This window comes from Lissotriton helveticus, chromosome 3_1 (genome assembly GCF_964261635.1).
Source record: "Lissotriton helveticus chromosome 3_1, aLisHel1.1, whole genome shotgun sequence".
NCBI classification, from domain to species: domain Eukaryota; kingdom Metazoa; phylum Chordata; class Amphibia; order Caudata; family Salamandridae; genus Lissotriton; species Lissotriton helveticus.
This window is the reverse complement of record NC_136061.1, coordinates 1,477,782,617-1,477,800,207: the sequence shown is the minus strand read 5'-3', so window position 1 is coordinate 1,477,800,207 and position 17,591 is coordinate 1,477,782,617. Positions and strand designations below refer to the sequence as shown.

Sequence of the window (17,591 nt, the reverse complement as noted above, 5' to 3'; positions counted from 1 at the left end):
CTGCGTCCTATCTTGGATCTCAGGGACATCAACCGCTTTCTCTGGAAGGAGAAGCTCAAAATGTTGACATTAGCTCAGGTCTTGTCTGCCCTCAATCCTGGAGCGTTGGACTTGCAGGATGCTTATTTCCACATCTCTGTCCTGCCAGCCCACAGGTGTTACCTAGGTTTCACGGTAGGCCACAAACCTTTTCAGTTCACCATGCTCCCCTTTGGCCTTACCAGCGTCCCTCGGGTGGTCATGAATGTGATGGGGTGGTCGCAGCTCATCTTCGCAGATCAGGGGTTCCAGTCTTCCCCTATCTCGACGACTGGTCTTTAAAGGCGAGCTTGCCCCAGGCTGTCGTCACCCACCTTCAGACTACAGCTGACCTCCTACAATCGCAGGAGTGCCCGATCAACGTGCCGAAGTCACACATGTTTCCCTCTCAGAAGCTCCTTTTCATTGGAGCAGTTCTGGATACAGCGCAGTTTCGGGCTTATCCTCCGGAACAGCGAGTCCAGGATATTCGGGCTATGATACAGATGTTTCAGCCTCCATCCCGGATTTCGGTGAGAATGACCCTGAGGCTGCTGGGCCTCCTGGCCTCCTTCATCCTGCTGGTGGGTCATGACAAGTGGTATATGCGGGCTCTGCAGTGGGACCTGAAGTTCTAGTCGGCGCAGCATCAGGGGAATTTTTCCGATTGCACCCAGATCTCAGATGGCACTGCACACCAATTGCAGTGGTGGCTAACGGACCAGGATTGGGTCAATGGCAGATACCTCTCCCTTCCCCCAACAGAGTTCACAGTGGTGACAGATGCAGCATCTTCCACATCAAACTTCTGGAGCTCTGGGCGATCCGTCGTGCACTGAAGGCATTCCCTCTCTCAGAGGAAGGGTAGTGCAGGTGTTCACGGACAACACCACTGCCATGTGGTACTGCAACAAACAGGGCTGGGGGGGGTCGTGGACCCTATGTCAAGAGGTTCTTCGCCTTTGGACATGGCTGGAACATCAGGGCCTGTCCCTGGTGGTTCAACACTTGGCAGGTTCTATGAACGCCAGGGCGGATGAAATCAGCCACCGGTGCATGATCGATCACAAATGACACCTTCACTCGAAGGTGGTGCAAGGTCTCTATCAGCAGTGGGGAGAGCCTTAGTTAGATCTGTTTGCCACCGAAGAGAACGTGCTATGTCAGCAGTTTGCACCTTGGAATTTCGTGGCAAGTGGAATTGCGGTCTTCTATACGCCTTTCCGTCTATGCCACTTCTGCCCAGAATGCTAAAGATCAAGCGAGACTGAGCGCAAGTCATTCTTGTGGCTCCGGACTGGGCACGAAGAGTCTGGTATCCTGAGCTCTTGAACGTGACCATCGATCCTCCGATCAGACTGCCTCTTCTGGATGATCTTCTGTCGCAGCAGACGGTCCTTCACCCGAATCTGTCCAGCCTCCACCTCCTTGCCTGGAGATTGAGTGGCAACAGTTGACAGCTTTTGACCTTCCTCCCGAAGTCTGTAATGTCATTTTGGCAGCCAGGCATCCCGCCACTAAAATGGTACACGCCTGTAGATAAAACACATTTGTGGCATTCTGCACAGCAAAGGCTGTGGATTCCCTTTTCTGCCCCTCTTTCCGAGGTTCTCCTCTTCATTCTATCTTTGGCCAAGCAGGGCTCAGCTTTGGACACCCTTTCTGCCATTGCTGCCTTTCTTCGCCTTCCTGATAAGCCTTCTCTTTTCAAGTCCCCTATTATAAATTGGTTTCTTAAGGGCATTACTCACCTCTTTCCTCCTATTCCTTTCGTAATGCCCCTGTGGGACTTAAATCTGGTCTTAACTTAACTTATGTGTGCTCATTTCGAGCCACTGCATTATTGTCCTCTCAGACTCTTAACCTTAAAGACTGCATTTTTGGTTGCCATTACCTCTGCTTCCAGGGTGAGTGAGCTTCATGCTCAATCTTCTAAACCTCCTTTCCTTGCTGTCCATCCGGACACGGTTTTCCTTCGAATTAGACCTTCTTTTCTTCCAAAAATGGTTACCTCTTTCCACATAGGACAGACCATCACTTTGTCCACCTTCTTCCCGCCCTCTCATCCTTCCACGGAGGAGGAGAGACTCAACCGTCTGGATCCCAAACGTGTGTTATCATTTCATTTGGATCGCACAAAACAGTTCCGGGTGGACGATTAATTCTTTGTTGTCTGTGTGGGCGCCAAGAAAGGGTGGGCCGTGCAAAAACAGACCATCTCTCAATGGGTCGTCCTTTGCATTAAGATATGTTATTCCATGTCAAAAAAGGGGCCTCTGGTAGGACTGCGTGCCCATTCCACCTGGGCGACGACAGCCACTACTGCTTTGGGACATGGAGTCCCCCTCGGTGATATCTGCCAGGCAGCCAATTGGGCAACTCTTCACACATTCACTAAACATTACTGCCTGGATAGTCAAGTCTTGTGTCCTCATGTAACGCAACTGGAGCTATGTAAAGCGCTTTGATACCCGATACCTTCAGGTCAAGTTCACGCTATATAAAACTCTGTAAAAATAAATAAATAACTAAGTTCAGAAAGACGGCTTCTTGGGCCGTTCAGTTCTCCAGGACTTTCTGGTGTGAACTTAGTTCCCAGACTCACCTACCGGGTTGGTATTGCTGGGGGTATCTATTCTAAGGTAAGGAATCTATAACTAATATTCTCTTTCAGATGAATAAGTTACCTTTGGTAACGATATATCTGTAAGAGACATATATTAGTTCTAGATTCCTTACCGCCCACCGATCTGCTGCGTTCAGCAAACTGACTTCTAGAGTAAGGGACTCACTTTTAGGGCCCTAGCTTTGCGCACCAGTGGTCAGAATCTTGCATGGCTCTGCGCTTTGGGCGTGGAATGTCGTGTTAAAGAACGGATGTCAGCACGCAGGGTGGGCCTCTAAGTAGATACCACAACGTCATCCCGGTGATCAGGACGCCGAACGCGGAGTCGAACGATGCCACCTACCGACGCGCAGGGGTACTGCTAAGAGAGATAATTCTCCAGATCCAGATTGACGCCTGGGGGTAATTGTAAGGTAAGGAACCTATAACTAATATGTGTCTCTTACAAATATATTGTTACTGAAGGTAAGTAACATGTTCATATACAACTACCTTAAATATAATTTGTTGCGTGGTAAAGGCACCTGCGCAGTAAACCATACGTAGTAAAGGCTGTTTCCTCTATATTATTGCTTTAGAATGGCATTTGTCTGGCACAGATTTGCAGTCTTGACCATATTATATAGTTATAGTCTCAAAACCACAAGTTCTAAATAATATTTTGCCCGGTTATTTATTGGACCAATATATTCTTACTCTGTTAATAGCCCTAATTTTTTTTTAATGGAGAACTTTATTGAACAATTGTAATACTGTGCATGGAGAACTTTATTTAACAATTGTAATACTGTGCATGTCAACACTGTAGCAATTAGTTTGTTGTATATGTAGTATATAAAGTACTCTCTATATATATATATATATATATATATATATATATATATATATATACACATACACACACACACACACACACAAGATGTTTTTAGTTGGGACCTATTGTATTCTGACAGATAGAGACAAACTAGAAAAATATCGGGAAACGTTTAGATGATATGTCATTGAAAAAATAAACTTAACCCATGATGTGAGTTTGGCCAGTAGGGTTGCAGTAAATGTACACAGGAGGAATATAGCTAGGACACTATTGTCATCTGGAAGAACCACTAATGGGGCAGTGTAGGAAACTGGCTCTACATATACTACACCAAAATGAGGTATAGTGTGTATAGAGTCCAAGAGACCCCAGAGGTAGGCAGAGGTTAAAGTTAGATAGAACCTCACTCTCGATTTGTGGTAGAGTGGTCGAGCAGTAAGGCTGTATCAGAGGACAGTGTTAAGCATTTGATGTACACACTCAATCAGCAAATGAATTCACACACTCAAGAACTGAACTCTAGGCCAATTGTTTTTGCATAAAAAGTTTATTTTTAGAACCAAGCAAGCCTGGCACAGGTAAGCATAAAATACTTTTCAGTAATAAGTTGCTGAATATAGAACAGTTTGAAAATGCAATAGAATTTGTACTTTGTATGGTTTACAGGGGATGCAGCAGATTACAACACTTAGCAAATACAGTACATGGGAAAGAATAGGCTTTTTCAGTAAATTACAGGTAAATTAATATTTACGTTACTTTTCTAACTCAGTGCTGGATGCCTAGATTCAGCACTGGGACATTTCCTGTAAACAGGTAAGTAATTATGGTTTGGTTATTCGCATGATTGTCAAAGAATATCTATAGATTTAAAAACTCCACACAGTCGTTTTTTGAAAGAAAAACAGTGCATTGAAATGAATAGGCTTTTTCAGTAAATTACAGGTAAGATACTTTGTAAGTTATTTTTCTTACTCAGTGCTGGATACCTGGATTCAGCACTGCGACATTTCCTGTAAACAGGTAAGTAAATACGTTTTGGTTATTTGTGCGATTTTTAAAGAATATTTTTAGATTTCAAAACTCCACAACTTTTTGGAAAAAAATGTTATCCTATAGAGGAAAAACAGGTTATCGGTTTACAGGTAAGTAGTCAACTGTGGGAGTTAAGGGTCTGGAGTTAGACTCAGGGGTCCCCCAGGGCCAGTGATGCACTGTTGTTGCACCCTCAGCGGCACTAGGGCGGCCGGGTGCAGAGTGTTGAGGCCCAATGTTATCCAATGGGGGATAGGGGGCCCCCGGTTGCTGGCTGCTGGTAAGCAGGCCACTGGGTTGTGGGAGCGAAGCTCCTAGGTTTAAGGTCAAGGCGGGTGCAGAGTGGGCTGGATTTGCTGTCTCTGGCTGCTGCCAGAGGTTGCAGTTGAACAAATCCGGTTTTCACTGGAGAAGCAGTCTTTGGAAGTGAAAGAAGGCAGGTCCGCTGGGGTTTTTGAGGTTGCTAGCTGTAGGACACACTGGGATTTCGAAGGAGCAGGTTCAAGGGGAGGCAGGCCGGTAGAGCTGGGGCCAAGTCAGTGGGCGACTTCCTCTTGCTAGCTGGCTGCACGGCTGTTTGGTCATTCTTCTTGTTGTCAGGCTGGATCTGAGGAAGCGATGTTCAGGGTGCCCCCTAAATACTAGATGTGGGTCTGTTACAGGCAGATAAGGACAGGGACCAATGGGTCCCTTCCCTGGGTTGGGTAGACCCCCTATCGTGCCACCCTCCAGTCCCTGGTTGGTTGGGTCCCCCCATCCTCAAGATGGCGGGGACTCAGAGTTGTGCTTCACCTCGCCTCCTCCACCTGAGGGGTGGAGTTGGCAGAGGTGGGCACACCTCTTTCCCTCACTTGTTTTTCCCGCCGGCTCTCCCGCCCAAAGTGGGGGGTAGAACCAGTGGGGACCAGTTGCTGAAAGCAGCAAATGGTCTCTGAGGCTCACAAAGGTGGCAAGCCTTTGAAGCTTCCCCTTGTGAACCCTGCCCATCCTGGGGGAGGAGATTTGGCACGTCGTCCCAGGATGTGCATTGTTTCAGCCCCCAGAGAGCAGCAGGCTCTCAACCCAGGGGTCCAGAAACATGTCAGGTGGTGGCAGCTGAAATTAGCCACTCAGCCTGGACACTAGTGGTGGGTTAGTTTTCAGGGGGCATCTCAGAGATGCCCTTTGGGTGCATTTTTTATTAAATCCCACACTGGCATTGTGTGGGTTTAATGTGCTGCAACGTTTGATACCAAACTTCTCAGTTTTCAGTGTAGCCATTATGGTGCTGTGGAGTTCGTAATGACAAGCTCCCAGTACCATATTCTCTTAATGGCAGCACTGCACTTACAATGTCTAAGAATGGACTTAGACACTGTGGGGGTACAGGGCTCATGCACCTGTGCCCTCACCACTGGCATAGGGCACCCAGCTAGAGGGGTGACTGATGTATACCAGGGCAGTGGATTGTAGCCATGGCACACAGGGATGTGTGCCATGTCGACTCTTTACTTTGTTCTGCACTAAAACACGCAGCCCTCAAAGGCAGTGTGTGTGTAAATGTACAGGGCATCTAAGGGTGGCACAATAAGTGCTGCAGCCCTTAGAGGTCTTCCGTGGTCACAGTGCCCTGGGTACCTGTGGTACTATTTACCAGGAGCTGACCTGTGGCCAGAGATGCCGATTTGGATAGTTTTAGGAAAAGAACACATGCCCTGGGAACCTGATTGGCAGGGACCCGGGGCACGCCAAGAAAAAGTGCATCAGTAATCTGACAAAAAGTGGGGGGGGGGTTACTGCAGTAGAAACCCACTTTCCTACAGGCAGCAACATCACTTACAAAGCTGGGCATGTTTTATTAAAACAGTGAGTGACTGTTTTATACTGGTCAACATGATTACTAACTTCTCTAGAGATGTGCTTTAGTTTCTACTTTTAACTAACCGTAGCTTCTTAATTTTTGCTCTTCTTGAGCTAAAATCTGGCTATATCTGCTCTTGCTGTGCGTTTTGTTACTCTACCTTTCACAAACATGCGCGCACATGCACACACGGCAGAAAGTGAACTGACACACAGGATCAAAGTTGAATGTGTTGAATGTCAATGCTATTCAATCTTCGGGCTTGCTTTACAAAAATCACTTTAATTGGTGCTGTAATCCTCAACCCTCCAAGTCTATCTTATACTTGGGCTGTTTGAAATGATCTGCTGTTGGTAACAATAGAGTGAACTCTGTATTCTTATTTCATGCTTGGTCTTGTCAGCATATCATTAGTATGGAGCACTGCAATTCAGTGCATGCATCTCCTATTTATTTGTATTTTTTCGCTTATGGTATTTATTACAGCAATTTTACTCAAAGCACTTTACAAACAAAAAGAGACATGGTACAAATCAAAAACATGTAATGACAATGAAAAATGCTCTCATTCATGTTGCCCAGTTCTAGATGCTAACTGAAAAGGGTGAGAGCTCAGCAATTTTCTACATGTATAGGATTGATGTTGCCCTCATAGAGACAGAAAGTTCATAGTACAGTAGAACAAATGAGCAAAAGTCTAGTGAAGCTCATAGAGGTTGAGGAATGGACAAGGGAAACCAAGCAGTGGAATTGGAAATTTAAGAGGGAGTATAAAGAGAAATTACAAAACATAAGTAAGGTGGAGCCAGTAAGTGAACACATTTGAAAACACAACAAAGAAACTGAAACCTAATTGTTAAACACAGGTAGCCAATAAAGTTGTGTAAGGTAAGATGTGTGAGATGCGGAAATAGAGAATAAAATGTGAGCAGAGATATTAACAATAAACTGAATTGGAGGTATTATATATTTCGGGCGCCTCCATAGAGCGAACAGTATTAAGATACAGCAGAACAAAACTTAGAAGCAGAAGTTTCAAAGAAGAAAAGGGAATATGTGAATGGAATTTGCATTTATTGTATTAATGAAAGCGACAAGTTCTCGAAATAAGCAGTGTGGTGAAGAGCGTTTAGGGACGAGGCAAACTCAGCTCCAAATCAGGTGCAGATGTAGAGAAGTGTAGTAGAGATGGAGGAAATATAATAGCAGGGGGTGGAGAGAGATATGAGACTAAATAAAAGAGAATTTCACATTTTTGGGGTTACATTTAAGGAAGAGGGTGCACATGCAAGCCTCAAATTCAGAAATACAGGCAGAGATTTGAGTTTACTACCATGCCATATATAGGAGTTTCAGATTGACCCATGAACACAAAATAACATGTATTCTGTCTTTAGCTTTGATACTGTTAACTAAAGTGCACACAGGCTAATGCCTGAGTTAATAATGGCTATGTGCACAGGATTTCTTTCTATGGGTGCCAGAAGAATACAACAGCGGATGTTACATAACCAAATTGCGTGGCTAAACTCAATTTCTACATCTTAACACTTATATTCTTCTCTCACTGCAAAAATCTCAAAGCCTGCAACTCTCCAAAGCATACAGAAACCCCGTTTGCATATTTCTACAAAATAATTTGTATTAATTAGTGTCACAAGTGGCATTCATAACGCAAATCTAAAAATGTAAAGCATAATTTGGATCAGAGAATAGTTATAAATACTCTTTTCTTATTATTGTGATTTGCTTATTTGCAGGTTGTTTCCTGTACTGCCTGGAAATGGAAGAGTAACCCAAGATGATTTGATCATTGGGGGGTATTTCATTCCCAAAGGAGTGAGTATTGCCTATGTTTGTGAAGTCGAACACCAAATAATTTCTGGGTTTGATGGATGGTAATAATTGCATGCTAGGGTTTGATTGGACTCACAGGAAAATATAAGAGGTGATCATTTGCAGAAACCTGTGTGTCTTTTACAGCACCTGTATTTCAGATATAAATTCACCATTGCCAACTGTTCTTATCTCCTACTCTCTAACATTTGTCAATTGAGGTAAACAAGATAAAACAGTTACAAAATAAAGGAAAATGGTGAAGATAAAGTTGGAATAGGCATCAATATAATATTTTACAGTCTAATGGTATTGCTTTTTTCTGTTCTAAGCAATATGATGTGATGACGTTGGAAGTAGACACAATTAGATGCCGCCTTCATTTTCATGTATCGTATTAATGCAATGGTCCTGCCAAACATGTTTAAAAGTACCTTAAAATGTATTCCTAATTGCTGAGATTTTGCTTGAATTTTATTTTTGAACACTGTTAATTTAAATAAGTTTTGGTCTTTCCATGTGATGTTCCCCAACCTCACTTAATGAAAGATGAGCACCAATTTCTGCATCCTTCGTCATCGATTTGTACTGACTATATTTTGTGAGTAGCAATGGGCATTCCCAGCAGTGATGTTTAACTGAACTTGCATGTGCAGCTTTTGAAGACAGCTAGAGCACTGCACCAGTCTTAGCCTTTATCCGAAATAAAGCTTTTTAGTAGTTTGAGAGGTAAAGGGCTGTTAATATAAATCAGGCAATACAATTTACAGGGTAGCCCATTTGTCCACACATTAAGGACCAGGACACAGTAAATAAGGGTAAGTAAGTTTTATTGCAAATTAAGGGCCAAATTGATGTGTATAAATCTCAAAAACAATGTAAAGTTACAAAATCACAGAGGGTATGCCAAAGCGTTGAATGAAATTAAGTTTTAGTAGCATAAAGCATACAAGAAATTCAGTTGCGACAATACAGAAGATAAGAAATAGGATCTGTTGATCCGTGTACTGGTTTCAATCCTCCTGTCTATGCATGAATAAATCTAAAGTCGCCTAATCCAGTCTTAAAATATAGTTGGAAAAATTGGGGGAAACTAGTTAAATCAGGGATAGCCGGAAGGTGTCAGCATAGTGGAGACTTCAGTAGAAGTTCTCCAAATCTAGGCAATGCAGAGCATAAAGCAACACAAAGAGAATTAACGTAAAGAAGTCTATTCCACTTGCCAAGTATCCCTGTACCTATGGTGTCTCCAAACAGCATAGTATCTCTTTTAACAAGCCAGTGGTTGTGACCAACACCAGGAGTTCATTTGACCCTCCTAATACAACCGTAATACAACAAGTACAGCCCCTGATGTCTTTTTCCTCCTGGAATGTCGCAGGATTGCCAACTAAAACTTCCTCAACTGACTGGGCAGTGTTTATTGACCAATATGATATCTGGTCCTTCCAAGAAACCTGGTCACTGACTCCCATCTTTTTCCCAGGTTATCTTAATTTTTATAAACCAGCACAAGGGGGCCAGAAAGGCAGGCTGTCTGGCGGACTCACGTGTTGGGTCAGGCAGTCAGATGGATGGGTGGTGCAGGAAGTTTACATTGACAGTCCCGACACATTGGTTTTGCGTATTAGGAAGGCTGACGTGCTAGACGCTCTGGTATTTAACGTCTATGCCAGAGGGATGCCTGGGGGTAGAGCTTCAACAGTAGTTGCAGACCTTAACAAGTTTTTAGGTAGTCTGGGGGGCAGCTGCAACTTGATAATAGCGGGCGATTTTAATTGCACCTTTGAGCCCCTCGACCATGATGATGGAAATCTCAGTCTGGAAGAGGACGCTCAATGGAACATCCCACAACTAAATCTAAGCCCCATTAAAAAGTGGACTGAGGCTGCATTACAGCTCAAAGGGTTATGTTTGGAAAGGAGCCTCAGAGCATTCAAGGGGAGGACGCCTTCGGTAGCAAGGGCACCCACACATTCAACATTGGAACTAGAAGTAGTCGTATCGACTATATACTTCTTAATGTTGAAATTTAGGGCCAGATGTAGGTAAATCTGATTTACCTACTCTTAAATACCGAATTTTACCGATTCGGTATTTAAGAGTAGGTAAATTAGAAGGGGTCAGATTTAGGTAATTCAAATTTCTGAATTACCGAATCTGTAAAAATCGGTATTTACCGATTCGGTAAATACCGAATCGGTAATGCCCATTGATTCCTATGGGCATTGAAGCCCATAGGAATCAATGGGCATTACCGATTCGGTATTAACCGAATCGGTAAATACCGAATCCTGCAAGGGTGCAGGGGGTGTCACTTTGACATCCTCTAGCACCCCTAGTACAGGCTTGTGTGCCATGTGGCACACATACATGCCCAATTGGATTGGGTGGTAAAATACCGATTCTTAAAGCCCTGTGGCACTCTGACATGTGCCAGCTACATCTGCATTTACAGAATCGGTATTTTACCGAGTCTGTATTTTACCGAATAGGTAAATACAGAATCGGTAAAATACCGATTCTGTAAATGCATGCCCTACATCTGAAAACCCTAATACCGGTCGGAAACGGCCAAAATCGGCCGTTTCCGACCGGTATTAGGGCTCCTACATCTGGCCCTAAGTCCCTTAAGCTAGACATGGAGATCCAGGAGCAGAACGAAAGTGACCACAATCTTAATCTTAACCCTTAAGGTTCCTGGCCTATCGGGTAGTGGTTCTAGGGTTGCTGAGGAGAGGTCAGTGGAGGCCGTACTCTCCAATGATATGAGGCGATTCAGATGGGCTAGGATGGTGGCGAACATGGGCGATGTAGCTGAGATGAAATCCTTGATTGGTCACTCACTCTCCATCTTACATGATTGCGACTCCCAGGAGGAGGTTAACCGTATTATCCCAGAGGTTCATAACGAGCTGTTTGGGAAGCTTAAAAAGTTTTTTTTATCAAACTCAATTAAAAAAACAAGGGCCCTATCCACCAAGTCAGCCACCTGGTATAACAAAACCTGTAGAGAGGCATACAAGTTATTGGCTAAGGCCATTAGATCACAGGTAACGGGGGACATAAGAAAAGCCAGACTTAGGTATAAGGCATCCCAGCAGCAGCCGAAGAAGGACTGGGATGAGTCTCGATGGCATGATTTGCTTGTAGCAAGCAACGAGAATAATATGACCCACTTTTGGCATCTTGTTAAATGGGACAGCGGAGCGACTTCCCAAGTACCCACAAATCATGTCGCCCCAGAGGTGTGGGTGTCTCACTTCGAGGCTCAGTTTTCAGCCACTAGTTGTAATGTCCCTCCCATCTACCAACCCGTACTGATATCAGTGCATCTTTTACTCGCCTCAAGGTGGAAAATGTGCTAAAATCAATCCCACAAGGCTGGGCACCAGGGCCAGAGTGTTTCCCGGCTGACCTGTTTGTTTTGTACCAAGAGTACTGGGTTCCCTACATAAAATTCCTTGCAAATGCAGTAGCTAGTGGCGCACCTACTCCCGAAACATGGTCCGGTGCTGAAATTCTACCTATAGACAAGAAGGGTGATCGTTCACCACCAGGCAACTTTAGGCAAATAAGCCTAATCGACTCTATCCAAAAAATAGTCGCCAGGCTTGCCTTAGTAAGAAAACAAGCTTGGATAGACCAGAAGGATATTCTGACCCCATTACAGGCAGGGTTCCGTCCCCACATAAGCACCATTGACCAGGTGTTCAGGTTTGTTCTTGTGCATTGGAAGGTAGTCGCCATAGGAGGTGGTATGATCTACGCGGCCTTTGTAGATCTTTAGATCGCGTTTGATCTAGTCCCACGCACAAAACTGTGGAGTGCCCTTCAGGCTTTGGGTATGCCCAATGAATTACTGAGTATCCTGATCAAACTGCATGAATCAAATTACGAGCAGGCCCGATGAGGGAAGCAGGGGAATGTCACCAAAAGGTTTGCGGTTACTAAGGGTTTCCGTCAAGGGTGTGTACTGGCCCCAACCTTGTTCTCACTTTTTATTAACAGGGTGGTCCCAGCCTACTGACGCTCCTATGCTGGCAGGAATGAAAATACCACTTCTCATGTTCGCGGATGATACCCTGTTGCTCTACAGGAACCAAAAATGCCTGCAGGTTGCCCTGGAGCGGTTCAGGGTTTTCTGCCGCGAGCATGAGCTTGAGGTAAACGTGGACAAAACGAAGTTCATGATGTTCCACAGGTCAAAGGCCGTGAGGGGGTGGGCACATATGAACAATGTCCCCTTGGAACAGACTGACACCTTCACTTATTTGGGGTTAACTCTGGGGAAGAAACTTAGTTGGAAATCCCAGATTGACCTGCTGACACTCAAACATTCCCATCTTGCAGGAGCATTGTTAAAAGAGCATAGGCTTTCCAAGACTAAGCCCATATCCCCCGCACTTAAAAGATATAACCTTAAAGTAGGTTCTTCAGTGTTGTACGAGGCGGAACTATGGGGTTTTAACGACTTATCCTCCTTGGCGGCTGCCCAAAACAAATTTTTAAGAGCTTTGACTGGCCTTCCTCAGTCTACTCCACTGTGGCCTTTATATCTGGATTTGGGATGTAACAAAATCATGGACCAGGCACGGTTTAGACCGGTAGATATATGGAGAAGACTTTGGACCACTCTGGAGCTCTCCCCATATGCCCAAACTTTTTCCGAAGTCAGGGCGTTGGGTTCCACAACTAAAATACACTGGATAAGGAATCTAAAGCACACTCTGATTAGAATAGGGATGAGCAAACTGTAGGAGTGTCCAGAAGTTGCAGTTTTCCCCGCTAAAAATGACTTAAAAGCAGCCTATTGGAGTGTGGTTAGATTGCACCAATTTACACAACACCATTGCAGCTCCTTGACACGTGTTTTTATCGATCACAAACGAGCCAAAACTGGAACCATACTGGGACATCATTACAAGACCTACTGACAGAAAGTTGTATCATCAGTTCAGGGTGGGTTCTCTTCCTACCAAAGTGTTTACCAAAAGCTGGTACCCCCTACGGATGACAAATGTCCTTTTTGTGCAGCTGAGATTGAGTCACTAGCTCACATTTTCTTTGTATGCCCTGCCTATCGGTCACCTAGGCACAAATGGCTGAAACCTATTTGTAAGAACATGGGCATCAGAGTAGCTAGGGAGGCTCTTATGATTTTGAAAACCAACACTGATCACCCTATTGTCATAGCAGTGGCTACATTTCTGAGTTGGTTGGGGGTCATTCGAGCGAAAACGTTGAGGGCTTGCTAACACAACCCCATACTTAATATATCGTCTCTGCCCCTCCTGTAGCACCTACTTCTACCACTTTGCCATAGTCTACAGTAATTCACACGTATCATGCCCAAATTCCTTTATTGTCTTTTATGCCGGTTGTAAAATTTGTGTGATTTTAGCTATTTATATGAAGTATGATCCGTTTTACAGATGACCTGAGGTAATATCACACTGTATGAATCTCTTATCTATTTTAGTCATTAGGTTATTTTAACGGTTTTACTGTTTATTGGTTACAGTGGTCATTGTGGTACGGTGCTAGGCCATATATTTTATTGATGCATGTTGTCTTTTATGATTTTTTTGTTAATCGAAATAAAGACATAAATAAACTGAAACTGAACTGTAACCCTCAAAGTCCAAGAAATTCTGCTCTAAAGGCCAAAGTGTGAACACCAATTAATCCCACAAAACATTTGAGAATTCCACGTCACTGACTGCAGTAGTTTTCCACCTTCTCACTGTACAAATTGGCTATTTGCTTTAGATATATTTACATTACATTAAACATATTTACAATTATTTTAGGGATGATTTTTAAGTAAAGTGTCTAAAATTACATGATTTTTGGTCAGTTGTCAAAGATGGGATTAAACCCAGTTTACAAATTACGGTGCCAGCAATTACCGCACTAGAACAGCTCTCTTCAAATTATCTTTCTTTCTACACCTTTATATACGTTGTTGATTCAGGGTTTTTTCTTTTTGGATTAATGATTGTCAAAATTGTTCTATTTTTGTAAAGCTAAAGATTTCTTTGGGTCAATTTGAGAAAAGACCACAGCGATAAGTATAATATTTGCACTGTCTTAAAAAATGTAAAACATTTTGGCCAGTTCAAAAGTTTGTTGATTGACCACTGCCGGCGGGGCAAGACGTTAGAATGTTAGCCTTGTGAAAGGGATGACATTTGCTTGGGATAAACCTAGAAGGTAAGATTCCCCTTTACAGCTACTAAGGCATAAAGAGAGTTGTCCACACCTTTACGAGACAATCACAACCCATCCTTCAATCCTAGTTCAATGCAGAAGAGTTTTGCTCTTACCTTCAGTCTGTAAGAATCCAAACTAAAGAGAATCAGTGGAAATGGAAGGGGAATATATACATACATTTGAAGGAACAAATTATTTCGCTAAGTTATCTAGCATGAAAAGCAAACTATGTAGCACGCTCACTGGCAGCATTATTTTGTTCCATTTGTGGTAGAAGCAACATTTCCATTGAAGTCAGAAAATTACGTGGCAAAATATGCGGCAAGCGTGGCAAATCTATAACTACACAGTAAAACGTGTATCCACAAATATACACAATTCTGCTGGCCCTGACCATTGTCCGCTGTTTTGTCATCCGTTTATTTATGAAAGGTAAATGGAACACAATCTTTTAAATCCAAACAATGCCAATTGTTAGCTGTAACTTGAATAAAACAGCATTGTCTCCCTTCTACGTTCTTTACTACAAAATTATGTGTTGTTCCCTTGTTATTACTTTAGATCAGGTGTCTCCAACCAGCTGATCAAGCTACCATTAGTTCATTGACACCTTCAGATTAGCTCAAAGCCTTAAGTTCGTTTTTGAAAAATCACATGGTCAAATTGTTATTTTAAAGTTAAGGAAAGGCTGTGTTTATTTTACATTATTATCTACAGGCTGGTGATAATGGAGCCTGATAATGAGCAGTGCTGGAGTCAGTGCTCTAGTCAGATTTATGACACATGGTGCAGAGGTGGAGAAATGAAGCACTGAGGAATTTAACTATTAACCCCTCTGTGCTAAGCCTATTTTTGGCTATTTGAGGTAGTTCGCACTTAGGCCCCTGCAACTTTTTGTCCACATACAGTATCCATACCACACTTGCGTCCTTTTTTTACAACTTCCTTAGGATTAAAAAGGTACCCAGAGCTTGTGGATTCGCCTGGAGGGGACTGAGAAATTAGCTAAAATACAGCTGACGTTGGGTTTTGGGGTAAACATGGGAAAAAAGTGCTGCAGAAGAAAACATCTGTTTTTTTACATGTAACTTGTATCTGTGAAGGGCTTGTGGTGCTAAAATCACAATCTTCTCAGCTTTCAGGGAGAGGCAGACTTTTGTCAGAAAACCAACTATTCCTACACGGTTTTTGCAATTTAATGGGACAAAGCATATTATTCCTACTTTTTGTGCTTTCCAACTCCCACCAGTTAGTGGTAGAAATGGGTATGAAACAGATAATGTTCCTGGAAAGTTATATATATTTCTGAACAGTAGACAGAATTCTGAATTCAGCAAGGGGTCAGTTGTGTAGATCCTTAAAGGTTTTCCTATAGAAAGTATTAAACAATATTGAAATTGAGCTGAAAAAAATAGCCATTTGTAACTACCTTTTCATTTTTTTAAAAAACTTTAATGTTTTTCAAGAGAACAAAAAGAAAGGAATAACAAGTCGTGGTATCAGTATTCACAAACATATACAATAAATCAAGTAAGTCCAAGGGGTCGCTCACTACTTATCCTACCAGCGTGTAGCCCCAAAGCGTTGTGGTCCTTGAAGTCAGCATCAGCGGGTACGCCTCTGCCTGGGTCTTGAGGAAAAAATCAATCGCGTTGGCCATCCCTGGACACGTGTTTCGAGGTTGTTGCCTCTCGTCAGCAGGGAGTAGGAATGTATGTAGGGGTGCTGCGTAGGCTGCCAAAAATGTCTTCAGGTCTGGTACCGCTCGTGGCACGTAGGAGCGTAACCCGGGCTCGTCAGCCCCACCGGCTCAAGGGAGCCTGAATGTAAAAGTAAGTCCAAGGGGTCGCTCACTACTTATCCTACCAGCGTGTAGCCCCAAAGCGTTGTGGTCCTTGAAGTCAGCATCAGCGGGTACGCCTCTGCCTGGGTCTTGAGGAAAAAATCAATCGCGTTGGCCATCCCTGGACACGTGTTTCGAGGTTGTTGCCTCTCGTCAGCAGGGAGTAGGAATGTATGTAGGGGTGCTGCGTAGGCTGCCAAAAATGTCTTCAGGTCTGGTACCGCTCGTGGCACGTAGGAGCGTAACCCGGGCTCGTCAGCCCCACCGGCTCAAGGGAGCCTGAATGTAAAAGTAAGTCCAAGGGGTCGCTCACTACTTATCCTACCAGCGTGTAGCCCCAAAGCGTTGTGGTCCTTGAAGTCAGCATCAGCGGGTACGCCTCTGCCTGGGTCTTGAGGAAAAAATCAATCGCGTTGGCCATCCCTGGACACGTGTTTCGAGGTTGTTGCCTCTCGTCAGCAGGGAGTAGGAATGTATGTAGGGGTGCTGCGTAGGCTGCCAAAAATGTCTTCAGGTCTGGTACCGCTCGTGGCACGTAGGAGCGTAACCCGGGCTCGTCAGCCCCACCGGCTCAAGGGAGCCTGAATGTAAAAGTAAGTCCAAGGGGTCGCTCACTACTTATCCTACCAGCGTGTAGCCCCAAAGCGTTGTGGTCCTTGAAGTCAGCATCAGCGGGTACGCCTCTGCCTGGGTCTTGAGGAAAAAATCAATCGCGTTGGCCATCCCTGGACACGTGTTTCGAGGTTGTTGCCTCTCGTCAGCAGGGAGTAGGAATGTATGTAGGGGTGCTGCGTAGGCTGCCAAAAATGTCTTCAGGTCTGGTACCGCTCGTGGCACGTAGGAGCGTAACCCGGGCTCGTCAGCCCCACCGGCTCAAGGGAGCCTGAATGTAAAAGTAAGTCCAAGGGGTCGCTCACTACTTATCCTACCAGCGTGTAGCCCCAAAGCGTTGTGGTCCTTGAAGTCAGCATCAGCGGGTACGCCTCTGCCTGGGTCTTGAGGAAAAAATCAATCGCGTTGGCCATCCCTGGACACGTGTTTCGAGGTTGTTGCCTCTCGTCAGCAGGGAGTAGGAATGTATGTAGGGGTGCTGCGTAGGCTGCCAAAAATGTCTTCAGGTCTGGTACCGCTCGTGGCACGTAGGAGCGTAACCCGGGCTCGTCAGCCCCACCGGCTCAAGGGAGCCTGAATGTAAAAGTAAGTCCAAGGGGTCGCTCACTACTTATCCTACCAGCGTGTAGCCCCAAAGCGTTGTGGTCCTTGAAGTCAGCATCAGCGGGTACGCCTCTGCCTGGGTCTTGAGGAAAAAATCAATTGCGTTGGCCATCCCTGGACACGTGTTTCGAGGTTGTTGCCTCTC

General features: G+C 44.3%; 1 protein-coding gene across 1 annotated transcript in view; it reads left to right on the top strand.

The window, feature by feature from the left end:
• LOC144823523 (cytochrome P450 27C1-like) overlaps positions 1–17,591 on the top strand; it is a 232,565-nt gene that overhangs the window by 181,929 nt on the left and 33,045 nt on the right. Inside the window, exon 7 of the mRNA XM_078682109.1 lies at positions 8,097–8,175. Within this exon, the coding sequence (XP_078538235.1) occupies positions 8,097–8,175 (79 nt within the window). The remainder of the gene's footprint in view (positions 1–8,096; positions 8,176–17,591) is intronic.